At 47.7% G+C, this 18,478-nt stretch overlaps 1 protein-coding gene across 1 annotated transcript in view; it reads right to left on the bottom strand.

Moving 5' to 3' along the window:
• Nucleotides 1-1,423: 1,423 nt before the first annotated feature.
• ONECUT2 (one cut homeobox 2) overlaps nucleotides 1,424-18,478 on the bottom strand; it is a 51,591-nt gene continuing 34,536 nt past the window's right edge. Inside the window, exon 2 of the mRNA XM_032310829.1 lies at nucleotides 1,424-8,188. Within this exon, the coding sequence (XP_032166720.1) occupies nucleotides 7,902-8,188 (287 nt within the window). The 3' untranslated portion in view covers nucleotides 1,424-7,901. The remainder of the gene's footprint in view (nucleotides 8,189-18,478) is intronic.

Consider the following 18,478-nt stretch of genomic DNA (forward strand, 5'->3'; position numbering starts at 1 on the left):
ACAGCAGCATCTGAACTTGAATCGTGAACGTGAGCAGGGGACAGCGAACACATGAGAGAAACACAGAAAATATCCCTTCCCAAATTAGCAGCCACCGCCACATTGACAATTATTTCTTTGGGGTATCTGAGCTGTGGCTGTACATACCATATGTCAGAGAGAATAGTTAAAATTATAAAAGAGCACAAGCAAAATGCAGACCGCACAGAGAAAGAAATCTTTGGTATCTTTGGTGTCATCAACACGATTAAAATTACAAATGGAAAAAGTCAGTGAGGTAGCCTTCTTTGGTTCTCACTAGAAATAGAAAGTTTTTCCTTTTTTTTTTTCTTTTTTCTGCTTTTTTTCTTCCCTTTTTTGTTTGGTTGTTTTACACACACACAGAGTTCATTCTTGGAAGCAGCTAGTGTAAGGGTTTCTCTCTTTTTGCTGTTATGATCTTTGAAAACTTATTGTTTTTTTTTTCCAGTTTCTGCAAAGAAGCCCCGACATCTGGGCAGGTGAAGCAGGGTCTCGACATGTGTTGTCTGAACGCACAGGTTCGGGCTGAATAGTCATTGCCCATCCACAGACTTTGCTCTGTTGTTCTCACAGCAAACAAACTGCAGTGCTCTCTACTGTTTTAAATAAAAACTATAAACTATACAGTGCACCTTTCGTAGTGCTGAATAAGTTAAATAAATAAGTTACGATAGGAAGGCTCTGAGGGCCCCAATAATTAAAAGGTGACGTTTGCCTGGGACCGGGTGGGGCTGCAAACTTAAATTAAATAATTTAATAATCATTATTTAAACTATCTTCAAAGTTAATTCAAGAAGGAAAAATACCTTGTTTTTTGTGTTTTGTTTTGTTTTGTTTTGTTTTTTTGGTAACCTGTACTTCTTTCCTGTAACAGAATTTCACTGCTTTAGAAAGCAAACCATCTTTCAAGAGAATTCTAAAATAAATTTTGCATCTCTGATGCACCCTTGGTCTGTGTTTTGATAAATAAGCACGAGGAGTAAAATCAACCTAGGATGACATACTAATTACCAAAATCCTATACATTTGTGTGCTAGAAACTAATTCAAATAAATTAATTACATTAATGGTACATAGCCTGTTGGGTCATAACCCAAAGAGACAAGGGGAAAAAAAATGTTTCCTTTTGACGGTCTTCATTTTTTTTTTTTTTTTGATGGACAACATGGATAGCCTCTTTCAACAGTCTAAGTGAAAATAAAGCAAGAAATCATAGCCTCATGTTCATAAAGACCATTTCGATGTGACAAGCACACAGAAAAAAAAAAAAAAATCTCCATTTCCCCTCTCGCCGGTGCGACCCTCACCACACCAGATCCCACTGTCTCAACCCTGGGAACCAGAGCCCACTTTTCTCCTATGAGTTTGCACTTTGCTATTTTTTTTTCTTTTTTTCTTTTTTCCCTTTTTTTTTTCTTTTTTCTTTCTTGTCCTTTTCCAGGTCTTTGGATTTAGCTGTCGTTATGAGAGATCCAGAATAAAGCTATTCAACCGAAGTCCTCAAGCAGATGTGTCATTCTTACACAGATGATTAAACAATATCCAAGGTTTCTTGAAAGTTGAGTTTATCTCGGATGTGCCCAAATGAAAGTAATTTCAAGTGTACACCATGAAGATGCTGGGATACTTTTCTTTCCTGCACTTTAGTCTTCAACGATACAGTAAAGAAAGCAACGTACGTTGTAGAAGTCTCGCATACCTATACAGTGTTGAGGGACCACGTGAACTCATTAGTTGTAACAGGGGACAGTATCTATGTATGGCGATGTCTGTTCACAGTCTGGACACCCACAGGAAATGTGGGTTGCTTAAGGACAGCTGTGAGAATACATGTCGAGAGAGGCCTCTAGATCCATATTCATCCACGCTGACAGACTCGAGAAGCTTCAGGCAAACTTATCTCCCGAGGTTTACACTCTGTGAAACGTCTGCTGCTGGAGATGGAACAGAGTGGAAGGCTTCCATGGAACGAACAGACCTGTAGCGATGTATTTTTTTCCTATACACATTTTGTCCGCTAAAAAGGTCTCAGCTGGTTGATTCCAGTCAACCAAACTCAAAAACCTATAAGGACAGCTTGGGCTCTAGCTTTAACATGTCTCAGACTGTTAGAGTCCTTTTGGTATCTGAGAACAATAAGCATTTCTGGTCCCTGTGGGATTCATGCAAAATAGCCCATTGGCCTCAATGATAGGCTTTGTGTTAACCTATCTACGTAAGGCCTTATATTATTTTAATAATTATTTTGGTATTTAATAACACATTCTGAAACTTTCTAAAACAAACCCCCCTCCCCGCCCCCTTGGGAAGAACTAAATCCCGGGCAGAAAATGGGCATCGGGACAGCCGTATCTAAAGCCAATGTCATTAATTTATGAGACTTAGATAACGAACCATCCCTTCTTCCTTTAGTAAGGATTTTGGGGCCTTATTTGAGAACTAGAATCTCCTTTTGTTTTAGAGGTGACTTGGTCTTAGCTAAATGTACAAAAGTATTAAGCTATCCAGTCTTGCATGTGAATCTTCAAAAGTTAGGGACGCACCAGCCCTATCCCTTCCTTCTCCATCATTTCCTACTCACTCCTCCTGGTTAGGCTAATGAGTCTCAATCACCCAGCAGCAGCAGCAGCAACAAGAACAACAAAAAAATCTCTGATCGGTTAAGAACCATGTTAGTTATTTCCATAGGACTTGTCTTTGGGCTTTGGGGTCAAACCTCAACCACACATATTACCTCTTTTTCTCAGCTTTTTAATATAGTCCATTCTTCTTCAACAACACTGGGACTCAGGCTGTTCTTTTTATATTTTTTTAAAAATTCCTACTATACAACCTGTGGAAAATCTGAGTTCACCATCAAGTTATATTGTCAGGACCTTGTGGTAATGGTAACGGACACTTTAGTTATTCTACCAGCATTTGCAAAAGTGGGAACGTGTCCCCACCCGTACCAAGTGGTCGTGATATATTTTTTTAATTTGTTCAACTTTAATTTACTGGCATTAATAGGTGAGTGCCCAGCACAGGTAAGATGAAATGATTGATCATCTAAGAAGTATGTATATTTAGCTTTCAAATACACTGAATTATAAAAATGCATATATATATGTGTATATTTATGTATATGTGTGTGTGTGTGTGTGTGAGATTTGCCTTCTGAATTTTTATTTCACTTTAGTTAGAGATGAAAATTAGCTTCAATTTCTTATGCCCACAGTTGCCAGGAGCCTGTAGGCGAAGCTGCGGAGGAGACACTCGGATCTCTCCAGAGAAAGCGTCCTGCTGAGTCCTTCATTCCTTTCTCTCTCCTGTACCTTTAAGTGGTACAACCTATCATTTTACATTTTGGAAAAGCCTTTACATATCAGAGTGGAGTTTTTATTGTTGTCGATGTTTTCCTTCAAAAATGAAATAGACTGGCTCTTTTAAAAATGTTCCCGGAATGAAAGGATTATGTCCCCAGTACCAAAATCACGTTGAAAACAAAAGTAAAGCGAGCCTATTTCCCTCCAGGAATAAAGAAACGTTATTTTCCCACTCAATAGCCTTTAGATTTCTGCCGCCTCAAGAGTGTGAATTTTGTTTCAGAACTGTCCCGAACTTCACCCCTTTGTTCCTAATGGCTGAGATGCACCTGGAATTTTCTTGGATTGAAGAAACAGATCCTCACCTATTACTAAGTCCAAATGGTTATTTTCTCTGAAATTATTAACTTAAGTAAATTTTAGAAATGCTTGAGGAAACCCACTGGGTCAAATTTCATCACCTTTTAATTGGTAGGGTTTTTTTCTTTTTCAGATTTTTCACAAATTGGAATTCTGTAGGGCTGACCATTTTGATATGTACATATATGAATACACACGTGTACACGCACGTATTCATATATGGCTCTAAATAATTATCTAAAAGCAAGCACCTCTCTCTGGTATGACATTATCCAGTAAGAGACATTTACATCTGGAGGGAAGTTCTTGTCTTTTGTACATTAAGAAGTCCTCCTTGGGTCACCGGGACCACTGAGGGGGCGGATGTGGCTACAAGAGCTTTTTTGGTATTGAAATCTCAGGCCACAAAGGCAGGCTCTTTGGGTTTTGACATCTTCAGGGGTGCCCGAACCCAAGTGGTGAGATTAGTGTGCCGAAAGATCACTAACCAAACCCAGCAGGTCTGTTCCCTCAATCCAATCTCCAGAACATTGGCCGCAAGTCACAAGGATTTTATGTAGAAATCACGGACTGGAAGTTCCTTTGTTTCAACCCACAGGGAGTATTCCCCGGCAGAAGTATGCTCTTTTCTCCGTTGTTTGACAAAGGAAACATGGGATACGAGAAGAGACAAAAGGATACAGGGCAAAGTCCTGGGACATCCCAAAGTAGGATGGAATACAAGAGCCACGGAGAGTCGCATTCCTTCCCAGCTCTGTGGCTGCTATCCCTGCAAAGGGAGAGCCCTCATCTCCCTCACTGGTGGGGAGCGAGGAGGTGGCACCACAGATGATGGGGCTGAGGGGAGCAGGACGCCGGGCTTCTCCCGAGATCCTGCTTTGCATCTTCCCTCCAGGATGGAGACAAGCCCCCGGTCGGTACCGCTGCCTCACTCCAGTGCCAGCCGTGGTTGCACACAGGCTGGTCAAAACACCAGGGAACGGCCGCCCTGAGGAAACCCGATCAGTCGTTCCAACAGGAGCTGGACTTCCCCTATAAGAAGTCCCTTTGGTGGATCTGCTCCCTGAGGAGATCAGCAACACCCTGATGGGAAGGATGGCTCCTGGAGAGATTTCTGGGCTGGCCTCATCTCCACAGCTAGTGGGACTGGACCCCAGAGGCTTCCCAGCAGTTACAGAAGACAAGCTCCCCACTGCCCCATGGGTGGGCCAGGTCTCACGGACAGACCTCACCCGCCACCTTGATGGTGGTTGAGGCGTTCGTCTAGAGCTGACTCCAAATACAAATAAAACTCATTTGTGCCACGAGTCCATTTATCAACAGGTTAGACGCTGAAATGCTTGACTTTCAACTTTCCTGGGAATTTTCACAGAAATCTGAGTACTCCAGATCATCCACAGTGGAAAACGGACTCTGGGATGGCATGAGAAATGAACGAAATTCGGAACTAAGGCCTAATAAATGAAGCAGTTGACCAAAACCAGACATGGACTTGGACAGCAAGAATTTGGGGTTATCACCAATGTCAAGTTGAATCTATATATGTATTCATATATTATATATATATCTCTTTCTTTAGAAATGCAACTTTACAGCTGAATTTTAAAAAGCTAATAGAAAAGTAGAAACTGGCAATTATTTTTACGTTTCCCCCCCACCCGCAAATGAAGCCATTAGGATGTAGCAATCACATGAAAATGAGGCTGTTGATTCCTCTATAAACTCTTTGGTTCTGTGGTTCAGGAGAGTACGTGTCACCAAGACCCCTAACCCTGACCCTCACTCCCCTTCCCTCCCCTGATGCTGAAACTCTGAACATAGAAGGAACCAAGTCTAAGGGATAAGCAAAGAACATTCAAGTGACATTATTCCCCATGCTCCGAGGAGTAGAGGAAACAGATCAGTATCCCAACATCTTAAACTTGGAGTCCATGGAATCTTCTGGGAGATTCCAGGTTGGGGCAGAAAGCCATAAAACAAAATTAAAGGGAAACAATAAAATCAAATCAATGACCCTTGCCTTTTGTTGCTCAGAAACAAAATTGATTACCTTTACACAGATCAATGACGCTATTAGTATTTTAGCCAGACAAGAGGAGATACTGAACTGAAACAAAAGATGTGAGAAATCCTCGTCTTTGGTATTGTAGCTGTTGAGGTTTCTGTTGTTCTGTTCCGTGTTCTTTTGAAAAACTGCATAGGCACAAATTAAAGACAATCTTCAACTTCACGATTACCGATGAGTTGTCAAATGAAGCAGGAGCCGCCGAGGCTTTTCCTTATATCTATTCCTGTCTCAACCCTTTCTTTAAAATCTGCTTCCAAAAAATGTCCCAAGAGGTCTGTTTACACACAGTGTGTCTTGCTGTTTTTTTTTTTGTTGTTGTTTTTTGTTTTTTTTTTCTGGCGTGCTTCCTTCTTGGTGATGGTGACGTTCACTGATTTACGTATTTATTTATTTATTCATTCCTTTTAATGGAACAGTTTTGTTTGTTGCAGAAGTAGGTGCAGAAAAAGTTTCTTTGGTTTCGATTAAGTAATTCATAAAAAAGTCAGTCTCAAGTGTCTGTAAAGAATCATTGCAGCGTTTGGCTTGCTTCGAACACCCCCATGGGGCCCACCTGGGGCCATTCACTGGTAAATATGCACATCGTGACCTTCGCATCTCCCAGAGTTCTGCGGGCGCTCTTCCACGTGCCGTGGGAAGGTGGCAGCCAGGAACCAGAGCTGGCGTGGCAAAGCCACTCCCTGGGTGGCTGGGCTAGCCGGTCTGCTCAGCCCGATGGTCAGCCAAATGCAAGAGCTGGATGCCATTTGGAGTTGCAGAGGTTTTCTGATTTCTAAAAGTAATCACAGTATTTTTAGGCTAGAAAATGGCAAGTAAGAAATGTCTTTGGTTTGCAGTATTCTGCTTCTTTGGTGTGCTGTGTTTTCTCCAGATTTACTCTGCGGTTTTGCAAGGGTGATTCGACAATGGAAGAGATTTGGGACTAGATGACCCTCATGAGTAACACGTATGGTGGTTTGAATTACTTTTTTTTTTTTTTTTTTTTTAATTTTCTAGCTAGAAAATACTGAAAAACGGCCCTACCAATGGGATGGATGAGGAAACAACCGAAATGCGAAAGAGTGAGAATGATTTGTGTTAATGCACAGTGGGAGGAACCAGGTGACTACTAACCAAGAAGGACACATCGATGATCTAAAAAAATCTAGATCTTTGAAAATGCTGCATTTGCTCCATGTACCGTAACAGTTAAATTGGCCTCCTGAGTGTGCGTCTGCATTGTGTACAAACAGAATTTGTAGCAAACTGCAAAATGTGCTTGAAGCCATATTCCCAACGATTCCCTAATGACTTCACAATCAGCGTCTTGAAAACCCAGATGCGGTGAATCCAGAACCTTCCTTACTTCTCTGTTTATCTACGTTGTGCTTGATATGTTGAGCTCAAGAGAACTGATTTTTTTTTTTTTTTTGGATGGATCCAAGACCACGTGAGATTTCCAGGAGGTAAGGAAAAGAAAATCGTAAACTGGATCAACTTAAAGCTTTCCAAACCATTCAATGGAATGATGCCTGAGTTGGAAAAACAGGTCCTCGGATTTTTTTTTTTAAATTTCCGTATTTAAAAGTTGTGCTCAGTAATTATCATTCTGATGTTTTTTATGTTATGGCTGTGAACTTTGGTGTACTGTGGTATGATGAGGCTAAGCACTGGGAAAGCAAATGAGGTCATTCTTGTTGCTAGAAGAATCTGTCATGGTAGCATCTTGGGAGCCCAAACTCAGAATCCTTACATGGGCCAAATTCCCACCGTGACACGTGGGAACTCGGACTGCAACAGGGCCCCAAGTGGGACTGTTGACACCCGAAGAGATCCTGAGCTTGGCTAACACCATGCTGAAATCAACCCGCTCCAGGAAGGCCCCCCCCATTTGGATTTCTGGGATGCTTAGCGTGCTCAGAGGACAATGTCCGGTTCAAAGAGATTCATTTTCAGCTTGCACTTGGACTCCATGAAAAACAAAACAAGAAAAGAACACCTGGCCTATGATTACAGCTAGAATAGAAGTTTCTTTTCAAGAGAATTGTGCTTTCAAATCACCAGTGAAGGGCCCCAGCTAAGAATCCGGTGTCTTTTTCCTTTGTGTTTTCTTTTGTGTCGGTTGTCCTCACCTGGAGGGGACCTGTGCCCACCCGAGAGTCCTTCCATCACGCTTTGGTACAAGTGCTGGAGGTGGACGAGGAGCCCCCTGTGCTCAGATCGTCCTGCCACTTCTCCAGGCTGCGGCGGCGGGCGTTCATGAAGAAGTTGCTGACGGTCGTAAGCTCCAGGCCCAGCTGCTGGGAAATGGTGATCTGCATCTCTTTGGACGGGCGTTTGTTCTCCTTGAAGATGGCAAAGAGGGTTCGGCGTTGGAGGTCGGTGAACACCAGGCGGGATTTCTTCTGGGAATTGTTCCTGTCTTTGTTTGGTTCTTGCTCTTTGCGTTTGCACGCTTGAAGGGGAAAGAGAAGAAGGAGGGAGTCAGTACGAGTGGGAGAACCAGCCCCCGAGAAGGTGAGCCACTGAAAACATTGACAGAGTCGTACAAGAGGATGTAAACCGTTAAACTTTATTGTGCGCGTTGGCCCCGCTGTCAATAACCAGCCTTGCCCGTTCGCCTCCGGGTGATGGAAGGCACCAGGGAATGGAGGAGGGAGGAAGGGGACAACGGGGGTGGGGGGGGCCACTCTCCGTGGTCTGCTTTAAACCCGTGGCAGCCCCCCGCCTCCCAGCACACCCTTAAAATTCTTCATCTCTGAGATCAGGCACTGTGAAGAGAGTGAGGACTCCAGGTCCCCAGCGGGAGCCTGGGCAGCCAGTTCCTCTTTCATAGTCAGCTTCTAGAAGTGTGCACGACTGAGCTGAAAGGACTTTTTGGAGTCAAAACTTCCAAGGGCCTTATTTTTTCAAAATCAAAGCTTCTACGCATGTGATTCCAAAAATTGTTAACAGAACGAAGGTAGAAGCGACAGAACGATGATCTCATCCCAACCCAAATCCCCTTCCTCCAGACTTTTGAAAAATTACGGAAAAATGAAACAAAAACAAAACAAGGAGGGAAAGACCCAAAGAAATGGGTTGAGCCCACTCCACTCCGGGTAGTTTGAGGTGAAGCCGGCACAAGAGGACAGGGCTGGGGGTGGCAGAAGCAGCCCAGCTAAAGGGGACATTAATTAACCCATATGTCGCTATCTCTGCCTTAGCCTACGAGTGCCTGGAAGGCAGGGAGCAGGTCTGCGGAATGTTCCCAACTGGCCCGTTTGGGAGCCATCGACCTAATGGAATGCCTGGGATGCCGAGGTCGCGTGATGCCTGGACTCTTTCAGGGGGTCTGTGTACTTCACCGACCCATCTGGGTCTCAGAAAAGAGCCTGATGGGGCGCCTGGGTGGCTCAGTGGGTTAAGCCGCTGCCTTCGGCTCAGGTCATGATCTCAGAGTCCTGGGATCAAGCCCCACATCAGGCTCTCTGCTCAGCAGGGAGCCTGCTTCCTCCTCTCTCTCTGCCTGCCTCTCTGCCTGCTTGTCATCTCTCTCTGTCAAATAAATAAATAAAATCTTTAAAAAAAAAAAAAGAAAGAAAAGAGCCTCATATGGGCGAAATACCATGGGGCTTGCCCATCAAGAACGTGAACATGACTTTTTTTTTAGAAAAGATTTTATTTATTTATTTGACAGACAGAGATCACAAGTAGACAGAGAGGCAGGCAGAGAGAGAGGAGGAAGCAGGCTTCCCGCTGAGCAGAGAGCCTGATGCGGGGCTCGATCCTAGGACCCTGGGATCATGACCTGAGCTGAAAGCAGAGGCTTACCCACTGAGTCACCCAGGCACCCCAAGAACGTGAACATGAGAACACCTGCTCAAGTCGCTGGAAAGAAAGCCCAGCTCACCCAGGGGCCTCGTGCAGCATCGACAGAGCTGACCCGGGAAAGGCAAGGAGGGAGCAGAGATGCTCCTTCTTGCATCAAAACCTACTGGATGTTCTGGCCCGGGCTGGGCATTCCTTTGTACTGGACTGACACCCTCCCCCACAGAGTGAGCACTCTGGGTGCTGCCTGGATGTCTTCCCACACCGTGTAGCCCTGGTTTGCCAGTTTGACATCTGAGCCCTGGGTCAGGGCGTGACCTTCAGCAGGGAGCAGCTTGTGCGGGCGGGCGGTGGGGGGCGCTGCTGTTGGAGTATGGGGGGGCGGGTAGCCTTCCCATGGATGGGTCTTACAATTTAACCTGAGGACCAGCATGTAGAGAGAAGATCTTGTGGACGCCGAACATCCCCTTGCCTAACTGGCCCTCCTTCCCAGGGGTGCTCCCTGCCGTAAAGGAGTCACTCCCAATACAGGAAAAGTGAGGACACATTGCTTTGCTAAATGCTTTCTCTCTGACCTTTTCCTTCTTCGTCTTTGTTTTTGTTTTTTTTTTTTTAAAGATTTTATTTATTCATTTGAGAGAGAGACAGAGAGAGCGCAAGCAGGGGGAGAAGCAGAGGGAGAAGCAGATTCCCTAATGAGCTGGGAACCCAACCTGAGGCTCCATCCCAGGACCTGGAGATCACGACCTGAGCCGGAGGCAGATGCTTAACCGACTGAGCCACCCAGACGCCCCTCTTTCTTTCTTTTTAAAAATAAAAGAAAATATAGTACCTTTGAAAATGAAATATACTCCTCCCCTCCCGCACACAGAGACCGATGAAAGCAATTTGTTTCCACGTGAAAACTGTTTCTCTTGGAAGGTCGGACTTCCTCAGAGAAGGTGAGCTTCCCGGGCAACGGAAGCAAAAAGGCCGAAATGCTGCGCACCTGTTCTCTCCTCACAGGCGCATCGCGCTGAAGGCGACCTCCTCGCTGATCCCTGCCAGGATCTTCCGTTTGGGTTGGATTCTGTGTCTTTACCACACCCTTATCTTCAGACTCACGCTCTCTGGTCCAATCTCCAGGCTTCCTCAACACGGCTTCTCAACCTTAAAGATGCCCGGGAGTCCCTGGAGACTCTGGGGCAGGCAGCCGGGGGCGGGTCCCCAGAAGCCGCATCTCTAATGAACTCACAGGTGATGCCAGTCCTGCTGGTCCACGTGCCACAGCTGACTCCCAAGCACACACCTGACTTCTAAATTCTCAGAGGAGCGCCCTGATGGCAAGGAAAACTCTGGAGCCAGGGGAGCCTGGATTCACAGCGGGGCTCCTCCTCCAGGGCCTTGGGACCCCAGGAAATTGCTTCACCCCTCAGAGCCCATGTTCCTCATACAACGGAAGGAACGACGCTGACCCAGAGGTCCAAGAGGGCATGGCAAGCGCTCCCTCCTCACCGTCCCTCTTACTGCATTGCCCCAGGAATCCTGAGGAAGCCGGCAGAATTGTTCTCATTTTAAATTTTTTTATTTTTTATTTTATTTAAAAATTTATTTATTTATTTATTTGCCAGAGAGAAAGCACAGGCAGGCAGAGGCAGAGGGAGAAGCAGGCTCCCTGCGGAGCAAGGAGCCGGATGTGGGGCTCCATCCCGAGACTCTGGGATCATGACCTGAGCTGAAGGCAGAGGCTTAACCGATTGAGCCACCCAGGAGTCCTGAATTGTTTTCATTTTAAAATGAAATCAGTAGAGACCTAGATTGGGTAAGTCATTGACCTGAGGTCCCATTCCAAGTCTGATGCAGACCCAGGGTAAGAATCCAGTCCTTCTCTCTCTCCAACTTTCCTTCCTTCCTTCCTTCCTTCCTTCTGTTCTCTTTCTTTCTAATATTTATTTATTTGAGAGAGAGAGAGAGCATAAGCAGGGGGCAGGGAGAGGGAGAAGCAGGCTCCCCGCTGGGCAGGGAGCCTGATGCGGGACTTGATCCCAGGACCCCGGTACCATGACCTGAGCCGAAGGCAGACGCTTAACTGACTGGGCCACCCAGGCGCCCCTCTCTCCGTCTTTCTCATCTACAGAAATAGCAACCACGCCACTGGCACATTAGAGAGGATCTGTTCGCAGGGCAGCCTCTGGGGCTCCGCCACCAGACATTCTGGTTTTCACTGATGTGGGGCAGGGTTCTGGAATCTGTGCTTTTACAAACCTCCCTGGGCCCTCCTGAGACATGGGAACCAGCATGCCAGGTCACAGACTATTGTCCCCACCCCAGTCTCCTGGGACACCTGGTACCAAGCCTTCCTCGGGAGGATTCTGCATCAAAGGTGGTGCACAGTGATCTCCTGATAACAAGATCTGAGCAAGTATCCTCTACAAACGTTGGCTAGCCTCCTGCCTTGTCCTCTCTTTGGTCTTTCCTGAGAAGGCCCGGTGTCCCAGGTGGGTGACCTCGGCTATGAGTGTGTGTGGGGGGTGTAGAGAGGAAAAGGGGCAGGAACAAGTTGGTTCTGTCAGGCAGATACAGGCTGCGGTCATCCTGGAACCTGCTGTCATCCCTTGACACCTGGCCCCATGGGTGCAGTGTCTTCAGCCCTTCAAGGCACCTGCCCATCCCAAACCACAACTGGGGCCTCATCCCTGAGTCGTAGAACACAAGGGCTCTCGGCTAGCCCGGGGCTGTCACTGTTCATGTGGGGAGCTGGAGGCCCAGCAAGGTGAGCCTTAGCGGAAGCTGAAGGGTGGACCCTTGCCGAACCTCCTTCCCATGATATCTTGGAGCGGAATGTGGGGGTAGAGATGGACATTCTCATCTTACAGTGGGTGAAGGTTCAGGAACTTGCTTAGGGGGACAAACTGGCGCTGGAGTGAGGACATAGGCCCAGAGATCCCTTCCCAGCCTCCCTAGTGCCCCAGAAACCCGTGAAGTAAGAGGACGCCGACAGGGGTCAGACTCCTCGGCACCCCCTGCTCTGGCCCTGAAGCTTCTCACACTGTGGGGTTTTGTCCCATGAATCCAGGCACCTGTTGGACAACCTCTTCTGTCTGGGCTGGATCACGCCCACTTGTTTTTGGAGAATTCAGCCCTGACCGTTTGCTGCAGAATTAGTGCAGAAGGTCGCTCGGGCTCCTGCACAACGGCCTCAATTGACGGGAAAGGAAAATGTCTCATAGAAGCGAGCTCTACTCCCAAGACTTGAAATGAAAGACTTTGTAGTTTTACTTTTCTTGGGCAACTCACAGAGGGCAAGGCCAAAATGGACGAGGGCCTGGCAGTTCCTACGGACCCAAGTGCAGAGCCCAGTTGTGTGACCTGGGTGTGGTCCCCCGGCCTCCCTGTGCTTTCCTTTCCCAAGCGCTCACCGAACCCCGACACGGCTACCCAGGACCTTCCCACCTTGGTGATGGATTTGGCTTCATGGGCCTCTCCCTCTGTCTAGTACCGTGACTCTTAGTGTCCCAAACCAAAGGCAGATGCTCTTTTTCTCAGTGACACCTGTTCCTCTCTCCTCTGGCAGGCAGAAGAATTATGGAAATTTCGGCTGTTACCTGCAAGCTTAATACACACACCTGTGTTAATATACACAACCCGTTCTGCCTGCAAAGTCCCACACTGGGCGGGTGCCTCTTTTGAGGACACCTATCCCACCTACCTAGTGGAGAGTGGAATCAGGGAGTTTCTTTTCCCTCCCAGACAAGACGCTTCGGGGTTGGAGCTCTGGGACCACCACCTCGCAAGGATCCTAGGGGGCGCTCCTGAGTTGCGCGCTGGCGGAAGGTGGCACGGAGCAGGCAGGACCTGATTTGGTCTCCAGCGGGTGCAAACGTTCGCCTCCCCTGGCTTGTCCTTTTTTCTCTGATCTTTCAAATGGGATGTGTAAACCCCAGTCTCTCAGGTTTCTTCCCAGCGTGTTGCTTCTCTTTTCATGAGTTTTCAGGTCCTGTCCCTGTCCGCCAGGCACCCAGCAGCTCTTCCCACCTCTGCCCTAGCCCTGCTTACCCTCCTCTGCTCCACCCCACTCAGCACCTCCCCGCCCCTCCAGCTTCCTGTGTGGGCCAGCTTGGCCCTGCAGTCCTGCGGAAACGGCCTTGGCCTTGCAACCCTCCTCCCTGGAAACCACAAGCACACAGGAGGTCTTTGCAGAGGCTGGTGGGAAGGTGAGCTGCTGAGCTCCTGGAGAGGAGGGGAGTCCTGGCTCTGACAGCAAAACAGGACTCTTGGGGCTGGGCAAGGGGGAGCCAACTCTAGAGGGGACTCCGCAAGGAGCAGCAGTCTCTGGGGTAGAAAGAGAAGGAGCTCTCTGCCCCTGGAAGGCCTGCTGCCCCCAGCTCCCCAGACTCCCCTCTGCCTGCTGGCTCATGCGGAGGGGGCGCCTGCTTTAGCTTAATCAGGGGGGTGGAACCCCTGCCAGACTGCCCTCCTTCCTCTTGGGAAAGGAGTCATTTAAAATTCTCTGCAGCAGGGGCGCCTGGGTGGCTCAGTGGGTTAAAGCCTCTGCCTTCGGCTCAGGTCATGATCTCAGGGTCCTGGGATCAAGCCCCACATCGGGCTCTCTGCTCAGCAGGGAGCCTGCTCCCCCCCCCCCCCCTCTGCCTGCCTCTCTGCCTACTTGTGATCTCTGTTGAATAAATAAATAAAATCTTTAAAAAAAAAATAAATTCTCCGCGCAGTCGTCCTGCCCCTTAGTGTAAATGAGGAGAGGCTCCTAGAGCAGGCTTTGCAGGGTGGGGGGAGCAGAGGCTTACAGTAAGCAGGTGCCCCCAAGGGGGGTAGAGCTGCCCCACAATGGGAACTGAGGCAGACTAATTGCAAAATTGGCCCCAGTTCTTCCCTTCCCAATATTTATACCCCCAGCAATGTGACTCAAATACCCACCCCCATCCCCCAGCATGAGATGGTGTTTGCTTGTCTTCGCTGGGGATCTGGACTGGCCAGATGGTTTGCTTTAGCTGAAAGAATGTGGCCGAAGTGACAAGGTGGCAGTTCTGAGCCCAGGCCTCAAGAAGCCATGTGCTTTGCTCATGCTCTTGGAACTCTGCCTGGTGGCCACGCAACAAGCCCAGACCCACCCGGGTCAGCGGACTGCAGGTGCAGGAGGGAGTGGGGCTGAGACCACCCCAGCGGGGGGCCCCGAGCAGCCGAACCGCCCAGCTGATCCACAGACCACAGCAAAATAAACATTGATGGCTTTATGCTCCTGGTTTTGTGGTTTCGCATTATGTAGCATTGTTGTGGTGATAGATACAGAAGCCAAGGGAGAAAACCTTCGCATTCCTGCCCAGGGAAAGTGAAATGTTGGATAAGTCTCCACTTGAAATGGAGACCTGGTTCTCGGCTGCATGACCTTGAGTCTCCATTTCCTCATCTACCTCATGTCTAAAATGGGGATAGGAATGCCCACCACTGCGGACATCAGGAGGCCAGGTGTAGCACTTGGAACACAGTAGGTGCTTAGTAAATGTAAATATTCTTTCTCCCTTCATAGAAAAGGAAGAAAAAAGGTGTATAAGAAGGTAAGGTTAGGGGCATCTGGGTAGCACAGTCAGTTAAGTGTCTGACTCTTGATTCCGGCTCCAGTCATGATCTCAGGGTGAGCCCTGAGCCAGGCTCTGCGCTCAGTGCAGAATCTGCTTAAGATTCCCTCTCCCTCTGCCCCTCCCCACCCATGCTCGCTCTCTCTCAAAAATAAATAAATCTTTAAAAAATTAGAAGTTAAGTTTAGGAATTCATAATTTCAAATGGTTTTCCAAGACTTACTCAATGGTAGATGTACTGCCCAGAGAGCTAATGGCAAATGAAAGGTTAAAGATATTTGTTTTCTGCGGCGCCTGGGTGGCTCAGTGGGTTAAGCCTCTGACTTTGGCTCAGGTCATGATCTCAGGTTCCTAGGATCGAGTCCCGCATTGGGCTCTCTGCTCGGCAGGGAGCCTGCTTCCTCCTCTCTCTATCTCTCTGCCTGCCTCTCTGCCTACTTGTGATCTCTCTCTCTGTCAAATAAATAAATAAAATCTTTAAAAAAAAAAAAAAGATATTTGTTTTCTTTGTGAAGTTGTCTCATGGTCAATTCCCAGCCTCACAGGAAAGGTAAGACCGTGATGTGTGGGGCGCCTGGGCGGCTCCGTGGGTTAAGCCTCTGCCTTGGGCTCAGGTCATGATATCGGGGTTCTGGGATCGAGCCCCGCATCAGGCTCTTTGCTCAGCAGGGAGCCTGCTTCCCCCCTCTCTCTCTGCCTGCCTCTCTGCCTACTTGTGATCTTTGTCAAATAGATAAATAAAATCTTAAAAAAAAAAAAAAAAAGACCATGATGTGTTTTCATGTATGTGTCAGAGATCCTAATAGGCTTGGGACCACTGCTGTTTCTTAACATCATGAATTTATTTCCAAATACATTCTACATATGATGGGTATTGTTAGCCCCTAATAAATAATGCAGAAGGGTCATGTTCTCCTTGCATTCAGTAAAAACTTTCCCTGAATAGTTCAATGTGATCTTGCCAGGTGCGGGGTGGGGGTATAGGAGGAAGTCATGGGGGTGTGCACTTGTCAACGGTCACTTGACCTCCAAGTATACGGGTTTGGAAAATCTGCTAAGGAGAATCAATGTCCTCTTTCAGATGGAAAGCCTGAAGCTGCCCACTTAGGAGGGCTTGTGCAAAGTGGGAGAGCAACTCTCTAGCAAGGACGGAACACACACACCAGGGCTGAGGGAACACACACACCAGGGCTGGAGCTGTGCTGGAAAAACCACCTGGGTTGTGCAGGAAAAACCAACGACAAACGTAAGTTCATATACATAGCTCCAACCTTGTTCCAAGAAACCTATGGGTTTTCCTTTTTAAGTTTTTATTTGAACTCCAGTGAGTTAACATACAGTGTGATATTAGTTTCAGGTGTACAATATATTGATTCAACACTTCCACGTATGACTCCGTGCTCATCACGACCAGAGCACCCCTGCATCCCCATCACATCCTCCTACCCACCTCCCCCCGGTAATCATTTCTGTAGTTAAGAGTCTATTTCTTGGTTTTCCCCTCTCTCTCTCTCTCTCTCTCTCTCTCTCTCTCTCTCTTTTCCCTTTGCTCCTTTGTTTTGTTTCTTAAATTCCATATATGAGTGAAATCAGACGCATGAAAAGATGCTCAACATCACTGATCCTCATGGAAATGCAAATCAAAACCACGATGAGATACCACCTCACACCTGTCAGGAGGGCTCAGATCGACAACACAAGGAACAGCGAGTGTTGGCGAGGCTGCAGAGAAAGGGGGACCCTACTGCACTGTTGGCCAGAAGGCAAACTGGTGCAGCCACGCAGGGAAACAGTATGGAGGTTCCTCAAAAAGTTGAAAATATTACTACCTTACGAGCTACCAACTGCACTATTAGGTATTTAACCAAAGGATACAAAAATACTCCTTCGAAAGGATGCTCACACCCCAGTGTTTACAGCAGTGTTATCCACAACAGACAAATGGAAACAGCCCAAGTGTCCACTGACCGATGAATGGATAAAGAAGATGTGATGGATATACACAATGGAATATTACTCTGCCATAAAAAAAGAATGAAATTTTGCCATTTGCAGTGACATGGATGGCCCTAGAGAGTATTATCCTAAGTGAAATAAGTCAGAGAGACCTATGGGGTGCAGGGAAGAAGGAGATAGACTCCACTTACCTCCTTGCTCTGAGGAGGTCCAGGAGGGTCCCCTGTCTTGGGAACTAAGGATATGCAGATATCCAAGAGCTTTGAAAGCAAGAACAGGATCCCCCACATTCAAAGAGGGAAGCAAGAATAGAGACGCTACATACTCCGATGGTACATATTTAATGCTCCAAAAGCCATCAATGCTGGGAAGTCTTAGCAATGCAGACTTCTCAGACCGCGAAGACTATGAGCTGGCACATTGCTTCAGGGACAGGGAGAAGAGGGGTCTGACGCACGCGGCTGAGGGCTCCGGCTCTACACATTGGCCCCTGAGGGCCGGGGTGGCACAGACCTGTGAGGTGGGAGGGCTTGATGGGGGGGAGGGGTTGCAAGGGACACGAGATCCTCAAATCACTGAATTATTGGGCGCCGTCTAAAATTTGGAAACTATAAACAGTTTGCACTTAAATGCTTTGCAGTTTTCCCTGCCTCCCTCTGAGTCCTGACCTTGGTCCTGATCACTACAGAGCCAGTAAGGTGAACTTGGCCCCTGAGAGCTGAACTCTAACTTCACTCTGGTTTCTGCAAATGTCCCTGGCCTGAATCAGACGAGAAACTTAATGGCTTTATCTCCAGGTTGGGAGCTGGCTTTCCTCACGGATCAGATGCCAGTCCACTCAGACCGTGGAGCCAGTGACATCCAGACTGCCATCTATGGGAGAGGCCAAGAGCAGAGACAGGGAGGACCCGCCACACAAATGGACTCGGAGTCACTCTTGGCTGTTGGGTTCCAGCCTTCCATCATTCCCTTCGAACTGGGAGTGCAGATAGAACCCTGGCGAGAAAACCCTCTAAACCATTTGGCAGATTTTCCTGGACAGGCCTGGCAGTCCAGGTTGAAGGACTATATGGCAGGGAGAAAGCTGTTCCCTGGCTTAGAGCAAATATGAGGTGGGGATGGGGTAGTGGGGGTGGGGAAGGGTAGAGAGAGAGAGAGGGAGAGAGAGGGAGAAGGGTGAGAAGCATCGACAGAGCACGGGGGCCGTGCCCACGTGAGCACACACAGACACCCCTCATTCAGGAGACCCCTCCAGAAGGAGTCATGTCCAAAATGCAGAAATGCCAGCAGTCCCAGGAGGTTTGGGGTCACCGCCGAGTACCTGAGCCACCCCTGCGGCTTCACTCCAGATGTGGGGCAAATTTCTGTCCACCTGGGTATCCCTGCAGTACCCTCTTCCCGTCTGGAAA

Source organism: Mustela erminea, chromosome 13, assembly GCF_009829155.1.
Source record: "Mustela erminea isolate mMusErm1 chromosome 13, mMusErm1.Pri, whole genome shotgun sequence".
Lineage (NCBI taxonomy): Eukaryota > Metazoa > Chordata > Mammalia > Carnivora > Mustelidae > Mustela > Mustela erminea.